This window comes from Caloenas nicobarica, chromosome 10, assembly GCF_036013445.1.
Source record: "Caloenas nicobarica isolate bCalNic1 chromosome 10, bCalNic1.hap1, whole genome shotgun sequence".
NCBI classification, from domain to species: Eukaryota; Metazoa; Chordata; class Aves; order Columbiformes; family Columbidae; genus Caloenas; species Caloenas nicobarica.
In genome coordinates, this window is record NC_088254.1 from 22,454,078 (window position 1) to 22,471,420 (window position 17,343).

The 17,343-nt window shown below is 50.9% G+C and overlaps 1 protein-coding gene across 1 annotated transcript in view; it reads right to left on the bottom strand.

Annotated features, from left to right (window-relative positions):
• Positions 1-17,343, bottom strand: part of ITGA11 (integrin subunit alpha 11) — a 49,914-nt gene that overhangs the window by 13,772 nt on the left and 18,799 nt on the right. The window contains exons 3-17 of the mRNA XM_065641664.1: positions 15,995-16,104; positions 13,772-13,863; positions 13,015-13,129; positions 11,421-11,548; positions 10,600-10,748; positions 9,461-9,605; positions 8,793-8,958; positions 7,692-7,762; positions 6,552-6,696; positions 4,681-4,829; positions 4,239-4,379; positions 3,339-3,542; positions 2,501-2,631; positions 1,683-1,849; positions 630-772 (exon numbers count right to left, since the gene is read on the bottom strand). Of these exons, the coding sequence (XP_065497736.1) occupies positions 630-772; positions 1,683-1,849; positions 2,501-2,631; positions 3,339-3,542; positions 4,239-4,379; positions 4,681-4,829; positions 6,552-6,696; positions 7,692-7,762; positions 8,793-8,958; positions 9,461-9,605; positions 10,600-10,748; positions 11,421-11,548; positions 13,015-13,129; positions 13,772-13,863; positions 15,995-16,104 (2,056 nt within the window). The remainder of the gene's footprint in view (positions 1-629; positions 773-1,682; positions 1,850-2,500; positions 2,632-3,338; positions 3,543-4,238; positions 4,380-4,680; positions 4,830-6,551; positions 6,697-7,691; positions 7,763-8,792; positions 8,959-9,460; positions 9,606-10,599; positions 10,749-11,420; positions 11,549-13,014; positions 13,130-13,771; positions 13,864-15,994; positions 16,105-17,343) is intronic.

Below are 17,343 nucleotides of genomic sequence, written 5' to 3' on the forward strand. Positions count from 1 at the left end.
TCCAGCAGCTGCTGCGTGCCGGCAGCTCATCCCTGACCATAGAATCACAGAAGTATTTAGGCTGGAAGAGACCCTCAAGATCATCGAGTCCAACCGTTCCCCCAGCCCTGGCACTGCCCCATGTCCCTGAGAACCTCATGTCCGTCTGTCCAACCCCTCCAGGGATGGTGACTCCAGCACTGCCCTGGGCAGCCTGTTCCAATGCCCCACAGCCCTTGGGGGAAGAAATTGTTCCAAGATCCAACCTCAGCCTCCCCTCGAGGCCGGTTCCTCTGGTCCTGGCGCTTGTTCCTGGGGAGCAGAGCCCGACCCCCCTGGCTCCAAGCTCCTTTCAGGCAGGTCAGAGATCAGAAGGTCTCCCCTCAGCTCCTGTTCTCCAGCTGAACCCCCAGCTCCCTCAGCCGCTCCCATCACCCTTGTGCTCCAGCCCCTCACCAGCTCCGTCGCCCATATCAATCCCAGCATGAAGAAACCTGGGCTGGGGGATAATTCTCATTTCCAGACCCATTAAGCCATTGGGGCGCATTGCTGTTTTGCGTAAGTTGGAGAGCACCTTTATTTGGGTGGTTTGGTCCCCTCCATGGGCTGGCAGAGGAGGAGACCCCGTCCTCGTCCTCCTTCTCACTCACCAGGACATGGAACTGGAGTCGGTCGCAACGCTCCTGCCCACCGAGCAGCACCAGCCCCTTCTGCGTGTGCCGCTCGCCGATCTCGTCCAGGTGCGCCCGCGGCGTGTACCTGCGCTCGTCGATGGTGGCATTGTACCGCAGCGCTGCGGGGAGGACAGTGACAGGCACACTCACCACATGGCAACACCGGGTCAAAACATGGGCTTTTGTGTGCTCAAACCCCTGTTGTCCCACTAGGGGAAGCGTGGGAGGGAGCACGCTAAGGGAAAATCAGGTTATAGTTATTGCTACTTGTTTTGTAGAATCATAGAATAGGAAACCCCGCTCAGCTTTTTGTCCTGCAAGCTCCGCAATAACAGTGGTTATAAGGAAAACATTTGATAGCACAAATCAAAATTCTTGCTCTAGGGGAGGAAGTTTTTCCTTCGGCTTTGCTCAGGACCCCGTTTGCTGCCGGGTTGCAGGGGGCTGAGCTGCTGTTGCTCCCCCCGGCTCCAGCTGAGTCACAGGCATCCGCCGGGTAGATCTGGGGTCACTGCAGCGTGTTTAATAGAAGATCTGCCAATAATTTCACAGAGATTCCCCAGAGTATTGGGGAAAAATGCACATCTGGTCAGCAGATGTGTCGTGCCCCTGCAGTGAGGAGGACGGATGAGATCTGTGGGACGTGGTCTGGGCACGTCCTCTCCTGTCCTGCTGGCTGGTGAGGCGGTGGTGACATCCCTGTCACAAGTACCACAGCAAGGGAAGCTGCAGGAGAGCTTGGCCCCAGGGCACAGGGGAGAAAAGAGGTCAAACACGGGGCGGGTCGTGTCCTTGGGGTGTCTCTTGGCAAATGCTTAGTGGCAGAGCCACCGTCCCTGCTACATCAGCCAGGACAGGGACAAATTTGTGGGAAAAAAAGGGATGTGGCAGATGGCAATGTGCACTCCTCACACCATGCCAAGCTCCTGGATGGTTTCCCTTGGCAGAAGCTGGCTGCTCCCTCGGGGCTGGAGACCTAAATACTGCCTGAATTGGGGTTTTTGTTGCACGAGCCGCCGTGCCGCTTACCCACACTGGCTGTCTGGAAGTGAGCCGAGAGGAAGACAGCGGTGAAGCAGACGAAGGCTGACATGCAGGTGGCATCCTTCCCGTTCCGCTTGCAGTCCTTGGTGAAGATGTTGATTTTGGAGGGCTCGAAGCGGATGCTGGCGTTGATCTGGACCACACTGCGGGACCTGCGAGGAGAACAGGGGTCGGGAGATGCGCTGGGGCATGGGACACCTGCAGACATCTGCAGCAGCCTCCAAAAGTCTCCAGATTCACCCTTTTCACCCTTTTTCCCAATATCAAGAAGGTGCTGAGGAAGACCAAAAGCCACCACAGGATGCCAATCTACTCTCAGCTCATCTATGTAGTATTTGAAGAATAAAATCTCTTGCGCATATTTCCCTCCTGCTAATGCCAGTGAAGCAGCTCAGCACCGAGAGCAGGATTTGACCCCCTGGGTGCACATAACATTTTCAAAGGCAAACCTCATCTCTGCAGGGCACAGCTTCCCTCCATCCTCACAGCTTCAAGGGACTTTCTAAACCTTAATCAATATTTGCAAATATTAAGTTGTTCTTATTAAACAATACTGAGGGAGCCTGGGCAAATCACCACGAATCAATCAGCTGGTTTGATACTCTTGGGGAACTAATGATGAAATTGAATGTAAAATTGGGTCTGATCTCCTTCTAGGGTCCAACTTCATTGAAATCGCATGGCCCCACTGCACAGGGGATCATCATAGTGGAAAAATTGTTGGGAGATGAGTTTTCCCCCGACAAACATCATATTGCAATGTGCTTTGGGCAGAGGAAAGTGCCAAATGAGATGCAGCTCACCACAGCAGCACGGCGTTCCCCAGAGAGCCGACGGCCAAGTCCACGAGCCCGTCTTCGTTCAGGTCCAGCTGCCCGTGGATGCTGCATCCAAAATACATCAGGCCCGGCACGAGGTCGGCAGCCGCTATCCGCTGAAAAGCAAAGGAGAGAATCCAGGCGGGTTTCCAGCAGGAGCATCCCTGCCTGCCAAGGAGGGGCTCGCCACGCCGGCCTCCCCCATGCTACCGACAATGCGCCTTTCCAAGTGATTGCATCAAAGATAATTTTCCAGGGAAGGAGAGCAGTTCAGAGACACAATCCAGAGATTTCTGCTGAATTTACTCTGCACCATTACCATTTCTGACAAGCGTAAGAAACATTTTATCTCTAGCAACCCATCGCACTGAGTGCTAAGCATTGCCCCTAATTTTGAGCACGTTTTTCCATACCCTACATTTGCTTTGTCTTGGTCACCTCACGGAGAAAACACCCATCAGTAATAATTAACAACGCAATCCCGCGTGTGAATTTATTATAGAATCATAGAATCATCCCGGTCAGAAGAGAACCTCAAGATCATCAATCCAACCATAACCCAACTCTAGCACTAAACCATGTCCCTAAGAAACTCGTCTATGTGCCTTTTAAACCCCTCCAGGAATGGTGACTCCACCACTGCCCTGGGCAGCCTGTTCCAGTGCTTCACAACCCTTTCTGGGAAGAATTTTTTCCTAATATCCAGTCTGAACCTTCCCTGGCACAACCTGAGCCCATTATGCTCTATCTGTCCTTAAAATGGGCACAAATGACTTTTATTCTAATGAAGGGTGAGGACAACCGAAGCACCCAGTGGCTATACCTGCTTGTACTTCTTCAGGATGGTCTCTTTGAAGCCGAGGAATATGTAGATCGCTCCTTGGTGCTCATCCTCCAGAGGTGCCCCGACAACAAGGTCGTTGTAGGAGTCCTGGTTGAGGTCGGGCACGGCGGCGATGCAGGAGCCGAAGCGGGAGTTCTGGTAGCTCTGCAGATCGATCAGGGCACCGCTGGAAACGAAGAGGTTCTGCCAGGCCAACCAAACAGAAAAGGAAAAAACCAAAAAAAACCCAAAAACCATGAGCAGCAAGCCTGGCAAGAGGAGAAAACTCTCAAAGGTGACCAAACGAGATGCAGTGACGTGCAAGGAACAAGACAAGAGCCCTCCTGGGACTGCGGGACTTTCTGCTCTGCACGTCCTTGGGAAGGGATGAATCCCACGCCAGCTTTGCCTCCCTTTTATAGTAGCCTACATAAGTAATTGCATTAAAAGTTATGCTTTAGATATTGGGGTTCTTGCTGCTCCGGGCAGGCTCTGCAGTCTTGGATATAGAGCACGACCTGCTCGCTGCCCCGCACAAGCCTGGAGCCTGAGGGATTTGGCTCAGAAACTGCATTTTGAGCCAGATTTGAGGGCAGCAGGAAAGCTGGTCCTGCCCCAGAGCAGTGCTGGGTGCCAGGGAAGGGGACAGGGGTGGCACATGTCCCATCTGTGCCCCAAAAGCGATGGTAGAGGGACCCACCTCGCTGCTCCCCATAGCTCCAGGCAGGAGGGTGCCCTTGGTTTTGGGGGAGGCAAAGTGGATGGGGAGTGTGCTGGTGGGTCTGTACAGCCCCGAGCCACCCCAGGAAGGTGACACAAGGGGACGTAGCGCCTGTGCTAGCACTCAAACATCCCAACTCCTGTGGCATCCCTGTCTCACCCCGCGGTGCTGCCCCGTACCTGGCGCAGAGTGTAGACATAGACCTTGCCCCTCTCCCTGCCCTCGCTGAAGTACATGGGGGCTCCCACCAGCAAAACGTCGGTGACACCGTCGCCGTTGACATCGAGGGAGTTGATCTCACTGCCGTAGTAGGAGCCGATCTGGAGGAGACAGAGGAGGGGACGGGATGGGAGCAATGACCCCAGCGTGCAGGGGCACTGCCACCCTCCCCGGTGGGGGCCACAGGGACATTCCGAACCCCATCCCTGCTACAGCATCGCGATTCGGAGCTGCGGGTGCAGCGACAGCCAGGGCATCCCCAGCTGCCCGTGGATGCATCACGCTGCCCAGCTATTTGAACAGAACAACTTGCAAAATGAAGAGGGAGGATTTATGGAGGACCACATGCGCCAGGTGCAAAAATCCCTGCAGCATCCTTGGCAGCATGTGCTCCGGCATTACCTGCTCCCCCTTCAGCGCCTGGTGGATGGTGAGGTTTTGGTTGTTGTGCATGCTGAAAATGATGACTTTCCCAGTGTGGTTGAACCTGGGTGCACCCGCAACATAAATCCGCTCATGCTTGGTGGATATGACGGAGGAGACGGTGTAACCTGGAAGGGGAACAGGCGCAGGGTCAGCACAGCCGAGCTGCTCCCAGCCTGGTGCTCTGCTTCCCATTAGCCCTCAGCTGCTGACACAAATCTGGCCACCTCCCAGATCGGGAAACTAGAAACACAAAAGATAAAGTCATTCAAGTAAACCCCAGTGCCCTGACCCTGGGCTTTGAGCCGCTTGCTCAGGTCCTACCTACACCCTGAGCAGTGCAGCTGCGCCAGAAGATTTGGCACTGCCTAATGCAGCCGGCAAATCCTGTGCAAAATCCTTCTTTCACAGAAGGCAAGTCCAATTCCCAGCCCGATAAGTGTTTTGCTTCATGGCTCACATCAAATTAAACAAAAACGAGTGATGTGCATGCACTGGGAGGCCGTGGCACCCTCTGCTTCGCTCCTCCGAGATCCCAGCATCATCGCGGCCGAAACCAAGCATGAAAGACTTTGCTGATGCTTGATGCGGGCATTCCCAGGCTAATAAAAGCCACAAATCCATCAAAACCGCTGCTCACGAGTCCTTATGGAAATAACCCTGCGTAAGCAAATGACCCGGCGCAATCCCTCTTTCCTACCCAGATGGGTTATTTTCTGTGCCGGGGTCACCAACATCGCACGTTGCACACCGAGACGCAGCACTTGCCACCGGTCGCAGATGGGCTTATGTAGGAATATAATGCTGAAACTGCAGAATCTCATTTTTTACACCCAGTTCCAGGTTTCTGCACATTCACAGTCAGTTTTAAATGCTACTTAAATTATTAGAAATTCAAAGCACAGCCAACAGTGAAGCTGGATCAGATCACTCAGGGTCACACCCAGTTGAATGTTGAGTATCTGTAGGGATTACCAGGGATCACAGACCCCTTTCCCAGGGGGGAATAAATATTCCCACCCTTGGAGGATATTCCTAAGCCAAGCATCAGCTTTGAAATGCCCAGGTACCAGTGCTGGGCGAGCCAGGCTGCTCCGCAGCGGGATGCACCAGCATTTTCCTTAATGTTTCTGTTTTGTTTTGTTTTTTTTAATGGAGGCAATGGAAAAGCCAGGGCCCGGCTGAGCTCCCACATACTGTCCCGGGAACCCCTGGCACAGCTGCAGCCGCCCCCACTCCAGGCACTCACGGCTGAGCCCGGGGGACACTCTGCTGCCACCCCAAGAGATGAGCCGCGTGTCCAGGGGCTGTTTGTGTCCCCACCGGAGGGAAGAGCCCCAACACGCCACGGGTGACCCCGCAGCATCCCACCCCCTCCCTGCCATGGGGCAGCTCAGCCTGGCACGCACATCTCTGGAGAGAGGCTTCATTTTGCAAACCAGGCTGATATTTTTACTCCCAGGCTTCAAAGCCACACATGGAACGGATTAACCCAGCAGGTATTTCCTCCCTAGGCATAAAATTTCATCAGGGCTTTTTAAACCATTCCAGTAAGTGCTGTAGATGACCCCAGGCTGAGCTATTTCTGCATTTAAATCATTTTTGTGCTGCACACTATGCTCGGCACTGGACCCTCCCCAGGTGAGGATGCTCACATACGCTGCATCCCCGAGCAAGGGGCAACACGGGTCTCGTACCGACGGGACCTCGCAAACAGCCGGGCACGGTACCGCCTACACTGCCCGTGCTGGCTGCTGTTAGTCATTCGAGAAATATGTTGTGCTTCCTACTATTAAGCATAAAATCATGAATTCAGGCCTGGCAGCAGAGCCTCGATCCGGCTTTCTTACCTAAATATGCTCCGTGATTTTTCAGCTCCTCCGGGAACTCCTGCAGATAGGATTCCCGCAGGGGAATGACCTTCCCGCTGCTGGTTTCCTTCAGGACGGCTCCGTTCCAGTCGTAGGCACCCACTGCCCCCAGCAAGATCCCGTCCTGCGCGAGAGCGGGACCGGTTTTAGGGTATTTCTTGCCAATTCAGCCCCTTGCTGCTTGAACGGGCAAAGCTGATTCACACTGAGATGGATGAGGGGACCTGACCGGCTGGTTTTGTGTGAGAAAACATGTGGGGTCCCGAAAAGCCCGGATCTTGGACTGTCTACTGCTTGGAGGCTGCAGAGTGCAGAAGGAAAAACCAGCAGATGGTCTCTCCCAGAAATCACACGTTTTATGGAAAAAGGGGAGGAATGTCACAAATGGAAAATAAAAGGAAAAAAAAGAAAGAAAAAGAAAAAAGGAGGAAAAAAGAGGGACAAGGAGAAAAGGAGAAAAGGAGAAAAGGAGAAAAGGAGAAAAGGAGAAAAGGAGAAAAGGAGAAAAGGAGAAAAGGGAAAGAGGAAGAAGGAGGAAAGGAAAGGAAAAGGAAAGGAAAAGGAAAGGAAAAGGAAAGGAAAAGGAAAGGAAAAGGAAAGGAAAAGGAAAGGAAAAGGAAAGGAAAAGGAAAGGAAAAGGAAAGGAAAAGGAAAGGAAAAGGAAAGGAAAAGGAAAGGAAAAGGAAAAGGAGGAAAGGGAGGAGGAAAGGGAAGAGGAAAGGGAAAAAGAAAAAATAATCAAGCAAACCATTCTCCAAAGCACACCTGGAAAGATGGAGATTTTCAAACACACTGGAATGACATTTCACCCCACTCATATCTTTTCACCATGCTTTCCCTCCCCAGGAAAAGCTTGAGCAGAAATCCCTGCTGCTTTTGGCTCAGACCTGCCAGCCCGCAGAGCCCGTGGCTGGGAGGGCACTGAGCATCCTGTGCATCCCACCACCGGCAGCAACAGCATTTTCTTCCTCATGCTCATGATAGCAGTTTAACTTCATGGTTAATAACTTGCCCAAAATGTCCATCTCCCCACCTGCAGCTGCTGGTGATGGTAAAAAGCCTGGAGCGCCCGCTTGCACAGGCATGGGCAAAAAAACCCCAATACATTTAGTCTCTTACTTCCACAACATGCGATGAAAATCCAGTCTGGGACATTTCCAGGCCAAAGGAGATTTCATTCTTGTTGGTTCCTTTAAAAAAAAATAAATAAAAAAGGGAATTAGTATTTAATGAAGAGCTTTACTTTCCTGAAGGGGCTGGATGGGTTGGAGTGGGATGAGCATCCACCTCACCTGGGGCACAAAGGGCCTGATTTCCCACAAATGAGCTTGTTTTTCCCTAAATCACCACAATTACACAAACTTGTGCTGCTAAGAGGTGCTGGCAGCTCTGCCCTGGTGTGGCTCTCCTCTACCCTAGCTGTGCAGTCACACAAAAATGTGGATTTAGAGGATTTTGTGTCGTAATAGCACCTGAGTGACGCTTCTCACCCGGGGGAGTTTTCTTTCCCTGAGAAGCATTGGGCACGATGGACCAAGATAACTGACAAACTGGTGGGGAGTTTGTGAGCTGGTTTGACCAAAATTCCCCCAGATCCTGAGATGCTTAATTTTCAGTGAAAACTCTCCATTTCTGTTTCAATTGTTCCTCCCAGGATGTGCTTTTCCTATGATGTTTCGGTAAATTTAGTTTCGAAGGTCAACAAACTTGTCACAAGGTAGTTAGAAGCACCGTCATTTAGAAAAAAGGCAAAACACTTCCTGATATTTAATTTCCGCCAATAAACTAAAAAACCCTCACTTTATTCCTATAACCCACAATGTCTCTGGCAATCAGAGTGGGGTTTTTTGCCTGTTTATAGCCCGTCTGGGTTTGGATGGAGTTGGATGGACCCGGATAACCCCCATGCCAAGTTTCAAAGGTTTGCTATTAATGACAGAGCTACCACAGCAAATACCAGTGGCCAGGATGAGGGGTGACCTTTGGAGGAGAGAAGATCTGTGCTCCTGGTGCTTGAGGGATGCAAACCACTCAAAATAATGACATTTCTTTGTATATGAAGGTAGTCCAAGTATGCTTTTTGGTTCTATATCAAACAGATTTGAGGGAAACCCTTGGCGTGACCTGTTCAAATTCAGTAAACCGAGGACTGAGGGAATATCTGAAACATCTTGCTGCATCTTGGCCGGCTGGGATGTGTCAGGGAGGATCGTCACTCACCTTCCAAGCTAAATATCCTTTCCCCCAGGGCATCCACGATGTCTTTGAGTGCCGCTTCATCCGTGACGTTAAAGAAATGCTTGTCATCGGGGTCACTTGCTATAAATTTTATCTCATTCAAAAAGGCTTCGGGATTGATTCCTCTTCTGTTATAATAACCCAAGACCTAGGTTTGAAATCAAAATGCAAGACTCAGGGGTTTGCATGTGATAGAAACAGAGAATCATTTTGGTTGGAAGAGACCCTCAAGATCATGGAGTCCACCCGTTCCCCCAGCCCTGGCACTGCCCCATGTCCTGAGAACCTCATGTCCGTCTGTCCAACCCCTCCAGGGATGGTGACTCCAGCACTGCCCTGGGCAGCCTGTTCCAATGCCCCACAGCCCTTGCGGGAAGAAATTGTTCCAAGATCCAACCTCAGCCTCCCCTGGCGCAACTCGAGGCCGTTTCCTCTGGTCCTGGCGCTTGTTCCTGGGGAGCAGAGCCCGACCCCCCCTGGCTCCAAGCTCCTTTCAGGCAGGTCAGAGATCAGAAGGTCTCCCCTCAGCTCCTGTTCTCCAGCTGAACCCCCAGCTCCCTCAGCCGCCCCCACCACACTTGTGCTCCAGCCCCTCACCAGCTCCGTTACCACCACCACTCGCTGCCAAAAGCTCCCGTCCCCCCACTTACCGCTACCGCGTATCTGGTGACATTGTCCTTCTCACTGTCCTCAATCACCTTCTCCAGGTCTGGGCTGTCATGCGACTCTCCATCTGTGATGACAATCATTACTCTCTTTGCCCCTTTCCGGCCACCTTTCTGAAACGCTTCCGAGCTGCAATTGAAGAGATGCCCTGGGCTGCTCAGCCTCGCCGGGGGGTCACGGCTCCCACCGCCCCATGCTCACCGAAACCACCGCGGCTGCCGAGACGTGCGTCCCGCTGCCCGCATCCCAAAGCACTGAGGCGTCTTTGGTGGGCTGCCAGCCCCTGGGGAGCTGTCATCAGGTGTGGCACTCTCAGGGAAACATTTTAGGGCTTTAAAAAGGGATTTTTCCACTGATGGAGTTGGCTTCTTGCAGGAGAGGAGCCTTTAATTCAGCAAAATGCCCTAAGTCTGCAGCAGGAATAATGGTCATGCTGCGGCAAAAAATTGAAGGAGCAGGGACATGTCCCAGATAATCATAGAATCATTTTGGTTGGAAAAGCCCCTCAAGATCATGGAGTCCACCCGTTCCCCCAGCCCTGGCACTGCCCCATGTCCTGAGAACCTCATGTCCGTCTGTCCAGCCCCTCCAGGGATGGTGACTCCAGCACTGCCCTGGGCAGCCTGTTCCAATGCCCCACAGCCCTTGGGGGAGGAAATTGTTCCCCAGATCCAACCTCAACCTCCCCTGGCGCAACTTGAGGCCGTTTCCTCTCGTCCTGTCACTTGGATAATGGAGATGGAGCTGTGGGCCGGGGCTGTACCGAGCTCCCAGGTACCTGACAGGGGTCTGCAAAAGAGCCACAGTGCCTGGGGCAGACGTGAGGTCACTTTTGGGGGCTGAGAGCTCAGGTTTGGGTGCTTTCAGGAGGAGGATGCATTTTCACAGTCTTCCTCTGCGCCCTCCTTCTGGTCCAACTGCGACTGAGGACGGGGCAGCTTTGCAAAGCGTTGTTTGTAAAGCACCAATTAAGGACTGAGCCTTTTTGCAACATCATTTTTAACCTGGTGGGAGCCCCTGCTTTCTAAGCAGCAAGGAAAAGTGAAGGAGGAGGGAGGGAAGAAAAACACACAGTGATTTAAAACTTGTTATCAGGAGGAACGGGAAGGTGGATGATTTTTACCGAGCAAACTCTATCCCATAGGCTGTCCTGGTTTCTGTACCTCCTCTTTGCTCTATGTGACTGGCAGCCGCTACCACATCTTTTACAGACCTGTAGTCATTTAAATGGAACTCGTGGACGACATCTTCTCCGTACTGAACAACTCCAACCTGGGGATTAAAGGATTATCACAAAGGACACCAGCAAGGTATAGCAAGAGCCTGTGACATGAGCACGCTTTGTCAACCACACGAAATCACCACCACCAGTAAAAATCAGTCGCTCTGTCCAGATTTGCTCCAGTTTTCCCTCTATGGGACTGTTGAAAATGCGGGATTTTATTTCTCTTCGCTGCCAGCTCTCCACCCTGCCCTGCCGTAATGGGTTGGGGTGAGGCAGATGTGCCGTGTCCCAGTGCAGACCCACAGCATCACTGGATGGGACTGCATGGGGTTATTTGTGCGAATTGCCGAGGATGTCCTTGCACAAACCCCTGCCCAAATCAGCCCACCATTACTGATAGTATGAGGATGGAGAGCCCTCCACAGCTGCAACAAGCTGCCTCTGCACAGGGCAATATTTCTATATTTCCACAATTTCATCCTCCTCACGCCCAGTCAAGAGGTGGGATGCTGCTCTCTCCATAACTCATTCAGGGACATTCACGTGAGCATTATTTCTGCGGGCCTGGCTTTAAAATCCAGACATGGAAAGATTATTTTCGAAAAGCACAGTGCCAAATTAGAGCATATTGGCATAAATTGTTGAAAACAGCCCCCCAGGCATGGCCAGGGGACTCGGCACGACACGGGGCGGGACGCACGAGTTGTGCAGGGGCTTACTTGTATCTGGCCGGGGCCGATATAAAATTTTTTCAAGATGTTTATCAGGAAGTGCTGAACTTCAACCCAAGGATATATGCTGTTTGATCCATCCAGAACTATGATTATGTCCATATATGTCTGGCATCCTGTGAAAAACACACAGTGTGTTATTGAAAAGACCTTGGCAACGCTCGCAAAGGGGAGATTTACAGCTTCATTTCTTACAGTCAGGTACTTGCTCTTATGATTTGTTTGAAAAAAAAAAAGGTCTTATTTCAATCATTCATGAAGACCTTTAGGCTTTAATAAGGGAGAGAAGCCACAAGCATCCTCTCTGCTGAGGAAAGATTGGATAACTTTCTAAGAATAACACACGGTGATACCTTTTCTGATTCAGATTTGGACCTTTATCCGGTCTAATATAGCTGCATATTTCAGAGCGTGGCCCGCTGCAGGCAGGATCCGGCCGCCGCTGCTCCCGAGTGATGCTTCACCCCGGAGTCGCTCCTCAGCCCTGCCCCTGCTCACCATATAATACAATCTGGGCATTTCCTCCCCTTCCCGTTAAATCCTCAGTGACGACGCAGCCAAAAACCCCAGCGAGGACCCCAGGACTCAGCTCTGCAGTATGACCCGCCAAGGATTTAGGCAGCCGACTGGTTTTCAGCGCGGAAAATTGCTCAGCATCACCTCTCTGTCTTGCTTATATTTTATAATATTATTTAGAAAATTTGCAGAAACCCAGAAGATACTGGGTTTTCCAGTGACAGATATTTACTGGTTGCTCTTTTCACCTTCTGTAGGCATTTATGTGTCTCACCATCTCCATCCCCTGCTCACACCAGGACCAAACCCAACCCTCTGCATCCCACCCACTAAATGATAACACTGCTCGTTAACCACCTTTTCTCTAAAAAAACCAATTACCCCTTTGCAGCGAGGGCTAAAAGCATCTTCTGGCTATAAAGAGGGAAGTGACGCTGAGAACTGGGTGGTGGGATCTTCCTTTGCTACCTCTGCGCCCCAAAAGTCCATTTTCTTGTGCCCTGCTCTATGCCGTGAGAATTGACACCAAACGGGTGATGGAGCTGGGGCATCACACCCTGTGCCCAGCTGGGGCAAGGAGCTTCTGGGAGCCCCAAGAGTGCAAGACAGGCTTCTGCAATTTCTTACCACCTCCAGGAAAGCCAGGAAGCTTATTTAATACTTTAAAATAAAATCACGCACCCAAATTTACAAATTTGGGCCAAAATATTCAACTTTGAGTGAATGAGTTCTTTGTTTTGTGTGGCCAAGTTCTGAATTCTTTCCCTATTTTGCCTTCCTAGCTGTGCTGATAAAATATTCTGGATACTTTTATTTCTGGTTTTGGAAGAATAAGGTATTTTTTGTCTTCCCTGGGTGTCAGTCAAAAGGAAAATGTTTACCAGATGTCTGTGTACGTAACCCCCTTTGAATCACTTCCCTGCAACCATTTCCTCTGCTCTCTTGCCTTCTGCTTAAACACTGACATCGCTTTGTTTTCTCAATGGGACTGAAGCGATTAGAGAACAGAAATTCCCTCTGACTTCAAAGCCGAGGTTAGAGCCGCAGGGCAGATTGTTTCTCGTACTCTGCAGAGCCGGAGCCACCGTCTTGGAGAACCTGAAGTTGGAGTTGACCCGGGAGCACATGCCCGTGGTGTAGTAGGAGCTCCCGCACTCATGGGACCAGAGAGGGCTGCAGGCCTGGGGTGTGGAAAATAAAGCATATAATGCATATAAATCATATAATGCATATAAAACAAATAAATGGCCACTTTTTAATTGCTGCTTTGCAAGGTTGTCCTCTCCTTTGGCGTATTTTTCCCCATTGAAGGTGAGGTTTCTGAGCCCCACAGTGCACGCAGCATATGTATAAATACACAGAGCAGCGTATTTGCATGATATACTTGCATGTAGTTTTGCATGCTTTTAAATGCTTATGTGCATGCATCTGGTCATGCATGCTTTTACAAGTTTACGTTTATGCATCTGATTTTGCACGCTTTTACACATTTACATGCCTCTGGCTTTGCATGCTTTTGCATATTTACGTGCGTGCCTCTGGCTTTGCATGCTTTTGCATATTTACGTACGTGCATCTGGCTTTGCATGCTTTTGCATATTTACGTACGTGCATCTGGCTTTGCATGCTTTTACATTCTTATGTATGTGCATCTGACTTTGCATGCTTTTACATTCTTATGTATGTGCATCTGACTTTGCATGCTTTTACATTCTTATGTACGTGCATCTGGTTTTGCATACTCTTACACACTTATGTACATGCCCCTTGCAGTGACCTCCCTCACAGGGAGGCTGTGCTGAGCTGAAACCCCCGTTTCTCACCAGGAAGCTGTTGTCCTTGGGGTTCGTAGCCAGGCTGAGGCCAAGGCGCATGTTGTCCTTCCGCTCCGAGACATTGGAAAGCGTTACCCGTCCTTTGGAGAGAGGATGCAGTTAGGGACAGCTGCCGGGCAGGGATGCTGGGCACCCAGCCCACGTCCCCGCGGTGCTGCCCAGCATCTCTGGAGCAAGAGGAAATGCCGCTGAACGCCGGAGGAGAGCTGTCCCTGCCTGCTTACACTGCAGACTTTGTGCTTTTGGGTTGTTTTTTTTTTTTTTTGAAAGCAGTTGTCAAGATAAGAATTGTGGTTTTTTTTTTCTTAGATGCCACAACAAAGAAAGAAAAAATTCTTCTAGGGAGTGAAGCTGTGAGGCAGAGCATCTCTCACATAGTCAGTCTTTAGGAAGAAGCCCCTCTGAGCTGTACAGCATCTCATCTTTTATTGCTGGTCCAGCAGGCATTTAGTGGCTGATTTATCTTTGTTCGTTGCTTTTGTTTCCCATGTCACAGCCCAGAAACAGGGAACAGCCCCCAGGGCAGCCCTGTCCTTGTGTTACCACCAGTATCACTGAGCTGTGACACAACCGCTGCCCGACCCGGCTGCTCCTCCGCGTCGGGGGCTCTGCGCGATGCAGCTCCCCGCAGCCAAGGGCTCCCCCTTCACCATTTTGCCTGAGAAACAAACTGAGAAGGAAGAAATTGGGCAACTAATGGCAAAATTCGGGGGGTTAGGCTCATTGCCTGTGGCCTTTGGAAGTTTCTTATCATACAATCCTAGAATATTTTGGGTTGAAGGGTCCTCCCCAGCCCCCCCAGTGCCCCCCTGCCATGAGCAGGGACATCTGCACCAGCTCAGGTTGCTCAGAGCCCCGTCCAGCCTGGCCTGGGGTGTCTCCAGGGGTGGTTCATCCACCACCTCTCTGGGAACCTGGGCCAGGCTCTCACCACCCTCAGTGGAAAACATTTCATCTTGTCCAGCCTCATCTCTGCTGCGTGCTCACTGTCAGCTTAGCAGCCCCCCAGGGCAGCGCCGTGTCTGGTTTTACTCAAATGGCCTCAGTGGATTTTGCTTAACTAGACAAGTTAATTGGGAAAAAAAAATAGAATAGGATGTGCTCATGGAAGCGATCTGTTCATTTGAAACTCATTTCCAACGGAAAAAAAGATTGCTTTTTAGCAAGATTCAAATTTACACGCACAGGAGATTTATTTCCTTGAAGAACCTCGATGTTCTCATAGCAAATGACAAAAAGAAAAAAAAAAAGAAGGAGGAAAAAAGAAAAAGTTTAAAAAAAATAAAATATTTTGAGCCAATCAATCAAATATTGCAGATGATCCAAAGTTCCTCCTCTCTTATCAGCTCTGGTAGAAACCCACGATAGGTCAGATTCATAATGATGAAAAATAAAGTGAGAACAGCTGCTCCAGCTGCTCCAATGTTAAAAAGATCCCAGACTTTGCCCCCAAATCCCAGCGATGCTCCTCAGGACCATGAGAAAGTCCCCAGCTCCCACGTTCCCTGCTGAGATGGGGACATGCCCGTCAGGTGTGACATTTGGGCAGCAAAGGGGACTTGTCCCTCGCGCCCTGCGCTGCCCAGCCCAGGTGGGGCGGGTCCCCATATCGCAATATTGTGCTGTCGGCACAGCTGGTGCTGGACCAGCCTGAGAAACCCTGAGGAAGATCTTGGTATCTCCATCAGGGAGATGGGATTGGGATGTCTGGAGGACCAGAGCACTCTCGGGGTCTCTCCTTCTGCAGTGATGGGGCTGGGTGACAATTCCCCAAATACTGAAGCTGCAGGGACAGGCTGGATGTTGGGAGCAAAACTTGCATGTGCCCAGGGAACCCGCTGCGGTGGGACATCACCCGAGCATCCCCAGAGAGGGATCAGACACCACCATGTGCAGGCAGGTATTTGCTAGTGGGATCATTATCCACTGATAATTTTATCCTGATCGTTTAATAAACAAAACAGTTTAAGCTATGTTAAACAAATAACTTTTTAACTTTATCCCAATTTTCTTGATTTTACCCTGATATTCTTAAAGCTCAGCACCAGGAGCGATGCGATCGCCCGAAATAGTTCCTTATCTAAAAATCCTCCCAAACCACACAGTCCTCATGCTTTTGGGGACGATCTGGGCAATGCAACAGGGTGCATCTTTACAGACCAAAGCAGTGATAAAAAGCACTGTGTTAAAACCCCCCAGCTCCCCCGGTACCTAGGTTGAGTTTGGTGCAGTTGCTGTGGGCGTCACTGGTCACCGGGCACTTGTAGACATCTCCGGTCTTCTGTTGGCCATTGGTTTCATAGGGAGCTCCCACCACCAGCCTGCGGGAAAGAGGGATGGGAAACATGGGAGCAAAGCCACGGCCACCGCTGAAGGGATATAAAATGATTCTCAAGCCCCAAACCCCAGTGCATAGGTCAGGAAGTGTCAGGAGGCCTGACCTGACCCAGTGCAAGCAGGAAAAATCACTATTTTGACTTCTTCCCACGAGAGCAGGCAGCAATGAGCCGGGGATAATGACTCACTGCTGCTTGGAAGTAATGGCCATCAGATGGAACTGGGGAGAGCGAATACCTGGTGGTGAGCGAGGTCTAAAAAACTATTCGACGGTGCAAGGAGGAGCGAGGGACCCCCCATCGCCACCTCGGCTTGTGGCTGGTACCATCACCAAAACCCTCAGCACCCATCTGAGGTCCCGTGGTGGGCACGCCTGGCCCCGGGAATAGAACCATAAAATCATTTTGGTTGGAAGAGATCCTCAAGATCATCACATCCAACCATTAACCCACCCCAGGCACTGCCCCATGTCCTGAGAACCTCATGTCCGTCTGTCCAACCCCTCCAGGGATGGTGACTCCAGCACTGCCCTGGGCAGCCTGTTCCAATGCCCCACAGCCCTTTGGGGAAGAAATTGTTCCAAGATCCAACCTCAGCCTCCCCTGGCGCAACTTGAGGCCATTTCATCCTAGAAGGAAGGAGGGGACAGAGGTGTCCCTTCTCACTGCTGCTTCACGTAGGAACCCTTCCATGCCACTGGTGTCTTCAGAATACAGACATGTACAAAGAATTCCTGCCTAGTAATACCCAAAGCAACAGAAATGAGCAGGTTCAGCAGTGATAGCAAATCACACTGGGATCCGCGGGGAATTTTCCCCACTAAAAAGCTGAAAAAGTGAATTTCCAGGAGTTTTGCTCCAGCCTGAGGTTGTTCACTGATGAGCAGCCCAGAGCCGTACGTCAGGATCTCCCAGCTCAGCAGCGGGTGAGGGTGTTGGGCATCTATCTGTTCTTTAAAATAAGAGGAGCTGATAAAAACACGTGTACCTGCCAAGGGTGCAGGCCACTAGTCGGGGTGTATCTGGGACATTGCAAGCATTTTTCTCCCTATTTCTTCTGGACTTGACCGGAATAGTACAAAACAGCAAACCAAAGGAGGAAGAGAGCAGGACCTGAGGAATGTGACCGTTCCTTCCAAGCTAGTTCAAAAATACTCCGAACCACGGGTTACTGGCACCTTCTGCTCCCAATGTGTTAGCCCCAAAATAAATCTGCTCCATTGC